This window comes from Epinephelus moara, chromosome 12, assembly GCF_006386435.1.
Source record: "Epinephelus moara isolate mb chromosome 12, YSFRI_EMoa_1.0, whole genome shotgun sequence".
Classification (NCBI taxonomy): domain Eukaryota; kingdom Metazoa; phylum Chordata; class Actinopteri; order Perciformes; family Serranidae; genus Epinephelus; species Epinephelus moara.
This window is the reverse complement of record NC_065517.1, coordinates 3602088-3616571: the sequence shown is the minus strand read 5'-3', so window position 1 is coordinate 3616571 and position 14484 is coordinate 3602088. Positions and strand designations below refer to the sequence as shown.

Genomic DNA, 14484 nt, shown 5'->3' with positions numbered 1-14484 from the left:
GCCCTGTGAGGCAAATTGTGATTTGTGATATTGGGCTTTATAAATAAAATTGATTGATTGATTGACACTGTCAGGTCTCCGTTAAACACCATGTCGGGTTATTTAGGGCTGCCAGATATTGAGAAAATCAAATATCACGATGTTTTGACCAAATACCTTGATATCGGCATTGTGATGATATTGTAGGGTTGACTCTTGGTGCTTTCACAAAATATTCACAGAATTAAATTTTTAATAAATAATCATCAGTCATGTGGATATAATGACTAAGTGGTTAAAGGAAAATAATAGAATAGCTAGAAGAGTCTTGTAAGTTCAGAAAATTACATCACTTTACTGTAATGCAGCCTTTAAAAGCAGGACAGCACTTACCATATAAGTGGTACTCCCAGAAGTGACACTCCCAGAAGTTTTATTATAGGGGTGGCCAGATGGGACTGCTTAAATTCTTGGGGTGGCACACGAGAGCCAAAATAGCTGAATTTCAGGAATTTGATTATCCTGTTTAAGTATATAGGCTAGTTATAGACTATGTCAATATGTGGAGTAAAGGAATCACATATACTTTTTACTTATTTCATAGTTAATATTACTAATTATCTGGTGTGCATAGACTGATACCGGTACAGTTAACATTTTGAGTTCTACAATAATCCTGTTGTTAATGTGTTATGTATCTATACAGAGGATTCATCGTTCTCCAAATAGGCTGATTGGTCCTCAAAAAGACGAACATACAGCTTTAATTTGAGTCAGAGCATTAATTATAAAGAACAGAGCATTTACTGGGAACAAGCCCTCTGAAGTTTAGGGGACACTCATAGGTACCCATATTAACCATTTTTATAGGGAAATCTTGAAGTGAGAGTTCAGGGGACCTCTGAAAATGGCAAGCAGCGCTGTTGATAGCAAGCATACCAATTAGCACACACAACTATCAATCATAACCGCAATACCCCCTTTTCAACATCAAATTACTAGTTATAACCAAACTTTTAAGAAAAATGAACACATCAGTGTGGTAATAACTACCTAAAATGACAGAAACTGTTTGATGTGTACTTGGAGACTTTAATTCGGCCCATGCTCCATTCGCTAATAAGAAGGTGGCAGGATTTATGACCTTTGCTACAGCCAGCCACCAGGTGGAGATCAAGATATTTTGGATTCACTTTGGGGGAGCTGTCATGTTATCCATCTCTATATACACTATATGGTTGGTAACCATGGATGCCTCAGATTGTCTAGTTTCACAAGATACCACCACTTTAATGCTAAATTAAAAAATTAGTGTGCCGCAGCCTCTTAATGCTCAGACACACCAAACTGACTTCAGAGAACTATAGGCGATGAAAGCCATCTGCTGCCTCACCAGCTCTTGCAGTATCTAGGCCAAAAAGTTGCACTTGAACACACTGCAAAGGCTACAACCAACGGCCAACCAGAGAGAAAATACCTCTCCACACCAGCAAACCACAATTGTCATTCAAAAAGCAAAACCAGAAGACTGTCTTAATGCTAGCTAGCCAGTTAGCACATTAACAGCACAATCCAGTGTTAAAAGAACAGAGCATATTTGCCATGCACCAGTGAACAATAACACAAACCATTATGAAGCATTTCTGCTAAAGTGCTCAATAGAAAAATAATCTGACCTTATGAAACAAGTTTGTTTTGGTCTCATTCCCTCTTGAATTTAGCTCTTTGTTTACTTTCCTTACTACTGTTTCTCTTCTCAAGAGTGATTTCATTCACCCATGGGCTCTGCAGTCGCGATGCCGATTCAACATGCTGAATAAGAAAAAAAAAAGTCGACTAGTGCGGATGAGGGGCAATGGTGTGGGACACACTCGAGGGCCATGGACGGTCATCAACGGCCCAACATTGACTGACAGCCAACCTTCAGCTTGGTGTATCAGGGCCTTTAAAGACAGTAATGTTGACCTCCAATCATTTTTGGAACAATTGTATCAGGATAGCCATGGCCCCCTCTCGCCCACCACTGAATATTAGAATATTTGAAATCTAAGACATATCTAGTCTGATATCCTCATATAGATATAATATTGACCAACCCTATTGTATACTGTCATGTCCATGTTTAATTTGCAGCAGTTTATAATGGTATATGATGTAGTGAAGTGGAAAAATTATTATAAATAATCAGGTTAGCCTCATGTTCTTAGTATGTTTGGGTCTTTGTATGTATCTGCCTGTGTGAGTGTGCCCTTGTCTGGTCTCCTTTGGGCGTATAAATTCGTGTGTAGTTTGTTTGTCTGGTAAATGATGTGTGTGTGCCTGTAATTGTATTTACACTTATGGAGAAGATGCCAAGTCTAGTTAGTGGACTTTCATCTTAGCCGTTTCTCCGAGGCCATTTGGATTAATGGGACTTTATAGGATTACTGTTAGGAATGCTTAACTTCATGCTGGTTACAGAGAGAGAGAGAGAGTGGGAGAAGGAAAGGCCATCGGGTTTGGAGCAGAAATATTTGAAGGTGTCAGCCATGCCACAGAACACTTCCATACAGGCACATGACCAAACTCACTGTACTGTTTTTTGTGCAGGGCTTACGCTTAGGCACCAGCGCACACCCCCACACACTCTTACAGTGCTACACTAACACTTAGTCATCCTCCCACAAATATAAAGGCCCCTCTTATGTATTAGAGTGAGGAGCCCACGATGGAAAATGAACCATCAGGGAGGGGGGTGTGTACAGTACAGTCAGAGTGGGTGTTTGGAGGGAAGTGTGTGTTTGCGTATGCATGTATGTGTGCGCGCATGTGTCCACATCTGTATCTGCTCAGCAGTGAAAAAAGAGACATGGTAAGGTTTATTTATGTAAAGTGCAGTGGCTGTTCTCCATCAGCGAAGATAGGGTGTGAACGCTGCCAACTTCATGCTTTATCTGCTGTGTGTGTGACCCTGGGAGTCAGTAAGTCAGGATAATAGATTGGCAGAACTGGCCCACTGAATCACAGTGACAAAAAACAACACAGTGGGACTACAGGGGGGAGTGGTTATAATTTATCACTGCTGTCTTATTTTACATGTTGTCTATCCCTTCTGTATTGCTCCGACTCCTGATGGAGATGTTAGATTCCCCTTTCTCACAAACCTCCAGTCCAACATACACAGTGCAGTATAGCAAACCGCAGATAACCCAGCAAACCATCACACGGTGTAATGCAATAAGAATCACTGCAATGAACCGCAAGACTGTGGAAAGACATGAGGGGAGAGACAGCTGTGTTTGGAAGCACTGACGCTAGCTGATTTCAGATGTATGGTGACAGAGTTTTGCTCTGAGTCACCGGCGCTACGAGCTCTGATAGAAACATTAAATACTACATAACAAACCACAAATGAGCGAAGCACAATGCATAGCTAGAGGAGGCCATGTGGATCACTCTGAAGAACCACAGATCTTTGGAATGGGAGTTGTGGAACTGTTTGGATGCATGAACGCTGGCTGATTTCAGCCAAATGACTTTCACTTATGCTTCACTTGGTGTTGACTCCAGGCTGAGCTCAAGCACCCAAAATTAGATTTGGTTTCAAATTGGCTGAAAGCAATATGATATACTGTGAATGTGCAAAATAAGATACATTTACATAGTGAAAGGTTATTTCTCTGCAATCCACACTACTATGCCTTTATGCCTTTGCGCCAGTAACAGCGGTGGCCGAAGGCATTATGTCGTCTGGTTGTCCTTTCTTCCGTCTCATACTTGTGACTGCAATATCTCAGGAACATCTTGAAGGAATTTGAATCTTCAAATTTGGCACAAATGTCCACTAGGACTCAAGGATGAACCGGTTTTGGTGGTCAAAAGGTCACTGTGACCTCACAAAACTTGATTTTTAGCTATACTCCAAAAATTCATACGCAGTATGATAAGATTTTACACTAGTAGGATTAGACTGAAGATTAAACCAATTGTAATACTGTGGTTGAAGGTCAAAGGTCAAGGTCAGTGTGACCTCACAAAATATGTTTTTGGCCATAACTCAAGAATTCATTTGCTAATAACTTCACACAAATATCTAATAATATCTAATAATGATAAATATCTAATAAAATAAAGAAGTGATGAAGTGATTTCTAGGTCAGCTCCATTGTGACATCACAATGTTCAGCATAAAACCCTTTCCTGGCCATTATTCAGCGTCATATCTCAGGAACTGAAGGGGAGACATTTGATCAGATATTTAATGGGTGACACTTATCTTGGGTGTCCACCTTTAAACTGTGCTGATTAGATCTTCTGTGCTGTCGGCGGAACAATGGGTGTGAAGCATTCATGGTTTCACAGGCAATGTCAGGACAACGTCTAATGTGAACGTCAATTTGACGTAGAATGCTGATGACAGATGACGGTAATATTTTATTTGTTTTAAGTTGTGTTGTTAAGTGACCAAAATCCAACGTGTTCCAAACATCTCATGCCACAGCAACTTGATGCAGAATAAAAATATTTAGTTGAAAGGTTTGGAGACCAAAGCCCAACGTCTGCAAAATGGCATAATGTTAATGTCCACACAATGTAACATTCTAATGCCAACCCGATTTTTATTCCAATCAAAATTGTCCAGTTTAAGAGTCCAGTGTCTTTCTAATGCCATACTGAAGTCCAATGCCAACTGGGTTGTGGTGGACAAACTATGTAGGCAATCTAAAGCCAGGCTTAGACTGCAGGAGTTTTTAAAATCCCAATAAATTTTGAAATTGGGTTGCATGACGCACATAAAGAGAAACTTCAGTGATGTTCTTCTCTCTCATCTCAAACATGCACACACTGCAAGATTTCAAATTAATGGCACATCACTCACTACAGGATATTATTAAGATAATAATTGTGTCAGAGGGAGCATACAGTAAATGCACCACTTCACATGATCTCATGGGGAAGCAGTTATAAATAAAACAGAGACTGACATGGTGCGACTACCTGCTGTAATGTTAACAATAGTCTGCAGTGAGAAAAACAAAAGTAGAAGGTTAAACTAGTTTAGATGAGATAATGGTTGGGGAGACACAGTCAACATGGCTTGTCTATTCATCAGTGAGAACTGGAGGTGAGATTTTAACTGTCAGTTTCAATGTCTGTCATCAGTAGCATATACTGTAGCTGGGTCCATGTCATTGGTCCGACAGCCCATTGGTTTGACATCCCATTAGTCCGACTGTCCGCGGTGCAGAACAGCTCGCGGCGGGCGTATGGTGCGCTGCGACCGGCTTGAGGCAGAGCAGGCTCACGGCTTATGTGTTTGTCACTTTCTTTTTCATTTTAACCCACACCATGATCTTTTCCTGACCCTAACCAAGTGGTTTTTGTGCCTAAACCTAACCAGACCTTAACCACAGGGCATCATGATGATTTCGGAACGGACTTCGGAACAATGAGTTTAATATGGTCGGAACAATGGGATGTCGAACCAATGGGCTGTCGGACCAATGGGCAGTTCCCCTGTAGCTAACGTTAGCGTTTAGCTCAAGGGCTAAAATGTTTACCGTCGCTTGGCAACACCATCAGCTGCTCCATATCGACATAATCATAAGTGTAATCATCCAGATTTAACTCCTAAATATCCAACATGTTTGAAATTATCGGAACGACCCCACTGAGACTGTGAGCAGTTGAGTGAGCAGAGGTAGAAGACTGCATCTGTAAACCTCTCACATTACCATTACCATACCATTACCATATATTCTGGGCCAAATATCAGTTCTGACCAAGGTCCAAGACTGGATTCCTCCTCCATTTTTGGGATGGGTGTATTGAGGGTAAATCGGCCCAAAACTCATGTAGTCTGAAACCTCTGTAAACCTGTGTTGACACATCTCCCCGAACATTTTCTCATGTTTTCACACACATGCATTTTAACTGTAAGAGAAACTTGACTGGTGTGTGAAGGCATATAACCATCCATTTTCTAACTGCTTATCCTCTTGAGGGTCGCGGGGGGGCTGGAGCCTATCCCAGCTGACGGGCTGGAGCCTATCCCAGCTGACATTGGGCGAGAGGCGGGGTACACCCTGGACAGGTTGCCAGATTATTGCAGGGCTGACATGTAGAGACAGACAACCATTCACGCTCACATTCACACCTATGGACAATTTAGAGTCACAAACCTATCCCCAATCTGCATGTCTTTGGACTGTGGGAGGAAGCCGGAGTACCCGGAGAAAACCCACACTGACACAGGGAGAACATGCAAACTCCAGAGCAGAAGGGCTGCCACACCCGGGATCGAACCAGGAACCCTCTTGCTGTAAGGGGGCAGTGCTTACCACCACACCACCGTGCCACCTGGCATATAACCACAGGGTGGTAATTCTAGTTCTCAGTGCAAAGCTTTAGTAACATTAAAGCAAGTTGTTGCAACATGCCAGTCTCCATTTCCTTTACATTTGCTTCCCCATGAGATTATGTGAGGGAATGCACCACCTCACATAATCTCATGGGGAAGCAAATGTAAAGGAAATGGAGACTGGCATGTTGCAACAATTTGCTAGTCTCCGTTTCCTTTACATTTGCTTCCCCATGAGATTATGTGAGGTGGTGCATTCATGCTCCCTCTGGCATGATAGTCTTTTTGATATACTGCAGCATGTGATATATGCCATTATTTTCAAACCTTGCAGTGTATGCATGTTTGAGATTAGAGAGAACAGCTTGAATGACCCTAAACAGCTTTTACATTTCTGTACTTATATTACTTGTTACTTATTGGCTGGCAAAATTGCGCAAATACTGCAAATATCAGCCATAAGACAATATAGATGGACAGTAGAGTCTGACAGATAATTAGCCCTGTTCACTTTCACAGTAGCAACAGGAACAGGAGGTCATGAGGTACAGTGGAGAATCGGATGTTGAACAGTGGATGATAAACTCTTTCTATCAGTCAGAAAAGCCTTGGAATGAAGGGGAGGATCACATCTTCGGGGAACAGGGGAGAAGTTTCCTCTGTCTCACCCTGTGTGAGACAGAGGAAGAAACAAGTTAAACGTGTGGGAAAGGAAGAGGAGATAATAAACAGAGATGGACAGTGAGTGAAGTAGGTGGAGAAAGGTGAATTCAAAGAGACAGCAAAAGTGAGAAAAAGAGTGAGATGGGAAAATTGAGATCCACGCACACAAGGAGCCCTAAAAAACAAAATGAGCTCCACAGAAGGAGACATGTAGAGCAAGAGAGGAAGAGTGACAGACATGGAGACAGACAAAGAGACACAGAAAGACAGAGTGACCGACAAAGTGAGGAAGCTGCTGATTGACTCTCCAGCATGAAGGAGCTCCTTGTATGCTCCAACTTATCTGTAAACCCTTCATAGCTCTGCTCCGATGAATCTGAGAGTGACACTAATTGGCCGTAATAACCACCGGGGAAATAGCAGTGGATGCGGATTCTGGGTAATATGAAAATGATGATAGAAAGCGACTGAAGGACGTCTGTGTCTTAAATCTATCTGCAGTTGTTATCAAAAGAGATATCTGAGGGTCATGGGAGGTCAGGGGGATGAGGACAAATTGAGTCACATGTAGACAGGGGGAGTGTGTGGGAGTGTGTGTAATTCGGTCCCTTTGGGTTTACTTATACGATTTTAGTCAGGACATTTTTTCATGTGGAGTCATTTTGAGCAGCCTTCACTCCACGGAAGTTATTTTAGTATTAGAGTAAGGGTTAAAAATAAGATTAAGTTTAAACCTAAATTAACTTTAAAGCTGCTACGATCAATGTTTTTATTAACAATAGATCAAATATGATGTGAGAAGTTGCTTGTATTGACGGACAATGCTATCACAGGTGCAACAAGCAGCTGTTTTTCTATAAAAACCCACTCTACGCTGGCGGACATACAAATTTAGCTGCTAGCTAGTGGACATAGTTGAGCTTTTACCAGCGACAAACGTTTTCTTTTTGCGATCAAATGTTTTTATTTAGTACCATACAATCACACAAAATACAAAGCCATCATATTGCTACCAGCGACAAACATATGGATGGGTTAGGATTAGGATTAGGGTTAGTGTTAGTACCTTAAAAAAAAAAAGAGAGAGAGAGAAAAAAAAAAAGCTGATTTACAGACGTGTCTTTCTTTCACAGTTTTAGTGTATGGGGTAAAGTCTTTGTGGGCCCAATGGCATCACATGATGGACCTGGAAGTTCTTCCAGTGCTGTTCCTGGGGGCTTGTATAAACTAGATATTTCCTTTAGGAGTTGGTGGAGAGTGACAAAGTACATAAGTAAGAGAAAGGGTGTAGGTTTTGTTTCAACATTGGGAGGACACATATGAAACAGGTTTTTTTTGGGGTCTTCTGCCTGGAAATTTGAAGCGTCAATCACTTCTTTTCCTGCATTTTGGTGAATTTTTATGCACCAAGTTGTGCTTTTTCTGCATCAATTTATGGTGGATATGTCTTAATTTAAAAAATAAATAAATAAAAGTCTTTATAAGTTTTAATGGGGTGTGTGCATATGTTGTAAATATTTACATATATATATTTTTCCCAGTGGCCACTGGTGGAACTGTAGCAACAAAAATCCCATGCGGCCCAAAAAGCATTTTTACTTTAGACCACCTTTATAAAAAACACTTCTGTAAAACTGTTTGACAGCACACCTCCAACTGCAAACAAGATCAATTATGAGTCTTTTTGTTATGACTTTTTTATCCATAGTGATTTTATGTTTGTAAAACTTTCCTCAAGCTGAGAAAAGTGATTTAAAAATCTGTGACGTCATCACAGTGTAATGTCTAAGAGCAGAGCAGGAGCTCGCAGGTGGGGCCAGTGGGAGAAACCCTAAAGCGCATATTCAGTGGCCCACATGCCACACAAGTAAACCCAGAAGCTAGGAAAGTTTTTGGCATATGCACCAGACAAGCAACTTGATTGGAATGAATAGATGCCATCTTCATGTCTGGAGTCTAGTTATTATCAAATCTATACCTAAAACACATTAAACATGGCTTAATACAACATTATCAAACACAAGTACAAATTTTGAGCTCCATTATAACTGACAAGGTTCACAGACAAAAGTCTTTTCTTTTGCTTGACACAATTTTTCCTCAAAAAAATAATTTGCTGATGTTATTAACTTAAACCTATGACATTTTTCATTGTATAAATTGGCCTAGCATCTAGCAGAGTTTTCCTCTAGTCATATGAAGTCAGGAACAACTGCAACATTAAACATAGGTAATGTTACAAAATTCAGCTCCATTATAACTCACAAGGTTCACTGGCAAAACAACAGTCTTATAGTAGACAAGTTTGCCCCGCAAATACAACATGCTTACATTATTTGCATGAGCCTATGGTATTTCCCATTGCAAAACTGAGTGTAGTGGCCAGCGGACTTTTCTGCTACTCATATGAAGCCAGACTAAACAATTCATATACTATGTTGTAGGTCTTTATTGTCTTCACAATTTACTGTTTCTTATCTGAACTAAAAGTAAATAAAAGCTTTGTTTTCACTTAGGAAAATGGTTTTCAGCTTGAAATAAACAGGGGGTTTACATTGCTGCAATGTGTACTTGCATTTCGGGTGCAGGGAGTCCTGCACAGGTCCAATTTTGAAAACCTACACCTGCCCATACTCGTAAAGCTCAGTAACAGAACCGACTTGTTACCCGTCATTATGTTGAAGTCAAAGCCGCACCCACCCACACCCATTAATAAAAGTCCTGCGACCTGACTTGCACCCGTGATCAAACACACACACAAGCTACAGTCACTCAAATTAAGCTGGGTTCTTTGTTCTTGAATTACAAAAGTCAAAAGTCTCTTTGACTGGCTGCACTCGATGCCGGGATAGCGAAAACATTCAATCTCTGCCAGGTTAGGAAACATTTTATCATGCTCCTTCCAGCACCATCAAACCTCAAAAGGATCCTCCTTGGGTGTCTTGAACTCTATGTAGGCTGCCACCTCATCCTCGAGCTGCAAAGTTTCATGGCTGCAGTCCTCAATGTCTGTGAAATGTGACGACATGGTCAAATGTCAAATGTCAATGGCTTTCAAAATAAAAGGCAATGTGGCTCGATAATAGTGATTTAGATGTCAAAATATTGCACATGCACTGCCTATCTTTTTCATTTGTTTTACTGGGTGTAGTTCATTTTTACCTGTGCCTGTACCTGTGAAGTTATATATACATATTTTTACCCATTACACAACTTTTGTCATGACATGATGCAGGACTCTGGTGTAGGGTAGCATTGATTCAATGCAGAAGTATAAATCCTGCTTAAGAGTTAAACCTCCTGCATGAAAGGAGGTATAGTCTCAAGTGTACAACCACAAGTTATATTACCTTAAATACTAATGACTCATTGTATTGTTGCAAGTAACTCTATATAGCCACTTTTGGCTTCCATGTTTTCATTTTCCCACTGTGTGGAATGAACATAACCACTGATAGTGTGGAGTTGAGGGGCACACAATGCAAGCCATTGTTAAAATCATGCAGTTATCCTGAACTGATCTGACATTTGCACCAGCGGACAATTTCTCTTGAATGTTGTACAGAATAATAATCAGTTTGAGATATTGATCTGGAAACTCACAGTAGTGCCTCACAGTCAAACAAGTCACCAGATTTTTGATGATTGTTTTTGCAAGTCTTTGCCTTTATTTTGCCTGGAAACAAAGAGCAGCAGCAGAGTGTATACTGAGTGTGTCAGAGGGCTGCTATGTTTGTGCCAACGCCCGACTCTAAACTTACAGTAAACTTCCAGTCATCATACAGTTATTCATTTGTCATTTCCTTTTGCCTGCTTGTGTGTGCTTTCACAGGAACTGGTGTGCTTACGTGGTGACACGCACTGTGAGCTGTGTGATGGAGGATGGGGTGGAAACGTACATCAAACCGGACTATCAGCGGTGTACCTGGGGCCAGTGTCCTCGAGTTGCGTAAGTATCTCTCCTCAGATTCTCCCTCTCTGGTGCTGGAATCTAATGTGTATTCAACCTTCTCCTCCAACTTCCTGTCCTATGCTCCACAGAGGTTTGTATCCTCTACCCATACACCCTCCCGCCCTATGTCCTGTCTGTGGATACACTCAGCCCTTTTCATTTTCTTAGTCTGGTCAGGATGGTGTCTGCCTGTGTTGCACGAACATCAGGACAGACATAATTACAACTCAGTGTTTGGCTAATTAATCCCAATAAAGACATCTCAATCTGACACATGTTACATTGATAGAGCCCCAGTATGCCTGCTGCAGACCTGAGGATATCCAATAATATGAATATTGAAGAAAATTTATTCTAGATATGAATGATTAAATGGTTTGTCCAAATGTGGATGTTGTACTCGCTGGACACATTAATCAAGTGCTCCTGATGTTTTTCCTCCTTTGAAGTCTTCACCATGTATTCTGACCCTGGCCTGGCTGCCTGATCCCAATGCCTGCCAGGGGCCTCGGTCTAAACCTGGACTATGCTAAGAATGAAGCCGACGGGGGTTCCAGGCACCACAGTCTAGTCTCCTACCCAGTAAAAACAATTTCTTCTTCTTTCTCTGTCTTTCTTTCTTTTTGTGACTCTCCTTTCTTTCTCTTTCTCCAACTCCTCCTCCTGCCGCCTCTCTGCGCCCTGTTTTTGTTTTTCCTCTGAGAGTACGGCGGATCCCTTTTTCTCACGCTCTCAGAGCAGGGAGCTGGAAGATGAAATCTTTACTATGGCGCAGAAAAGGCTCTGTGATACCTACATTAATGTTTGTGGGCTGGCATTAAGGAGAGCAGCCTGCTAAACTTTCACAGTCAGGGCTTGTTAATGTGCCTGTGATGCTGTCGTAAATCTTTAGTCAGACTTGCAGCCAACCCTGGTCTATTTATTGCAATGTTACTCTAACAGGGAGTCTTTTCAGTCGCAGAGCTAAATGACACATTGATGATAAAGCTACAGAAGAGTTATCCAAATAAAACACTCAATTTTTTTTAGAATAATAGTCTTTAAGCAATAAATTAAGATTTAGCAAAGGCTAAATGCAGTTGATTTCTTTTGGAAACTGGGACAGAAATAACATTCGAAAAAGCACTCTTAATCCCATCCATCATAAGTAGATGATTGGGAGCAATTTCCCAGACATCCAGTGACTCAGTGCACATTAATATCAACAGTGTACAGTGGAGGTATTTAATACAAGATTAAGGGACCCCTATAGGTCCTTAACTTGATTATCAGGGTCACACCACAATTTTTAAATTTTAACATCATGGTCTGGCACAAGTCATCTTAGCTCAAGTCCAGAATTAGTTTTGAGTCTTTTTAATTTTTTTTAATTTAATTTAATTTTATATACTTTATTAATCCCCGAGGGGAAATTCAATTTTTCACTCTGTTTGTCAATTACACACAGGTCCGAACACACACATGCACAAACAGGACCTATACATGCACTAAGTGGAGAGATGTCAGAGTGGGCTGCCCATGACAGGCGCTCTGAGCGGTTGGGGGGTTCGGTGCCTTGCTCAGGGGCACCTCGGCAGTGCCCAGGAGGTGAACTGGCACCTCTCCAGCCACCAGTCCACGCTCCATATTTTGGTCCGGACGGGGACTTGAACAGGTGACCCTCCGGTTCCCAACCCAAGTCCCTATGGACTGAGCTACTGCCGCCCAGTCTTGAGACCAGAGATGTACCGATACCACTTTTCCCTTCCCGATACCAATTCCAATCCCTGAACCTTAGGTATCTGCCGAGTACCGATCAGATACCAGCACGTAAAATAAAAATGGATGGGATATGAATTGTTTTATGTCTCAACTCCTAAAACTCTATGTAAAATATTAAGAAATAAATACATAATAGTAGAATATATGCCATAAAACTTTTTGTTATTATTATCCAGTGTTGACACAGATCAAGACAAAGGTTAAAGTGCAGCCACACGATTTGGTAAAAAGACATTTTAAAGGCTACAGTAGAATATAGGGCTTGTATTAACAAATACAAGAATTTTCACCAGATGACTTAAAGTAAGAAAATTAAAAATAGTGGTGGGGCTTTTACTCACCACAACTGCAGAGGCTACCAGCTTCATTTGAAACAGACTACATTATAAAAGGGCCGTTATTTATTAATCCCTCTGTCTCTTTATATTTTTACTTTATATCCGCTCCCGTTGCGTTGATAAAGTTAATGCATGGCGCTGTCATTTCAAACTCAACACTTCCTGAACTTGTTTCAAATTAAAAGCCCCTTATAACCTCGGCTGAGAGAATCCCTCCATTTTCTAAATAGGCTTTTATTGTGAAACATTTGTAGGAACTTGTTGTGGAGGATACAGTAGCTTGTATGTTTACATACGGCACTACAAATGTAGCTCCTGCCGTCTGCTGACGCTTTTTACGTTACTACAACATTTTGGCTGGCACATGAACAGACACAGTGACTAAATAAAAATAGGACAAGAATAAACTGATGACATCACACACGTCGTGAAAGACAACCGGGGATAATTGGTGTGGACCATTGTGTAGTGTGTCATGTCTGTCGGCCAAGTCACGGCACGATTTTATGACTCCATAATCGTGTAATGTGACATAGTGACTTTCAGAACGGGCAGAAAAGTCGTGTAGTGTGTACCAGGCATAAATCCTCCTTTACCATTTCTCCCTCCGGCATGTCGCTCATTTTCAGTGCGTGACTGCAGCGTGTGCATGAGAGGGGGAGGGGCTGCTGCGTGCTCAGAGAGGCGAGCGACAGAGAGAGAGAGAGAGAGGCGTGCTTAGCGGAGCTTCAGAGCTGCTTTTCTGAAGCAAAACAAAAGTTTACATGTTCTAAAAAAAGAGAAAACATCGCATGTCCTGCAATGTGACTATTGCACATGCACACATCGTGATGGCGATGTTCAAACAATAGCGTTCGTGGTATCGGATTGGTCATAGGATGTACTCGCAGATGCCTGATGCCGTATTTTAGGCAGTATCGGAGGCATTTCCGATACTGGTATCGGTACAACTCTATTTGAGACACAAAGCAACAATACTAAGGACCCTATTTAAACCCAACCAATCCATGTGTCCCTGTGTCACAAGGGCCTATGTAGATCAGAGTCCTGCACGGGTCCAGTTTTCAAGATCTGCCCCGACCCGACCCGGCGACGTACAAACCCGCACCCGAACCGCAAACCCGCGCATCAGGCCAATTAGTACCGCAACCCGGTCCGACCCGTTGAAACATGACCCGCAGCCCGACCCGTAACCCGGATTTAAAGTAATCATTTTGGGTCATATTGGCTGAATATTGAACAGCATATCGCCACAGTTAAGGTGCCAGTGAGTAAACAACGACCTGAATGAAGCAGCTCTCACAATAAAAACCTGACTTCAGCTCCATCATCAACCCTCTGTGTTCTTCTACCATACGAGTGTAAAAGCACTTGTTTGTTACGTTTAATGCTTTTAAACTTTTAATCTATGTAAAGGAACTTTACATGTGTAATAATAGACTTACTTTCTG

The 14484-nt window shown here is 41.5% G+C and overlaps 1 protein-coding gene across 1 annotated transcript in view; it reads left to right on the top strand.

Annotated features, from left to right (window-relative positions):
* Positions 1 to 14484, top strand: part of emilin1a (elastin microfibril interfacer 1a) — a 49563-nt gene that overhangs the window by 17214 nt on the left and 17865 nt on the right. Inside the window, exon 2 of the mRNA XM_050058846.1 lies at positions 10815 to 10931. Coding sequence (XP_049914803.1) covers positions 10815 to 10931 — 117 coding nt within the window. The remainder of the gene's footprint in view (positions 1 to 10814; positions 10932 to 14484) is intronic.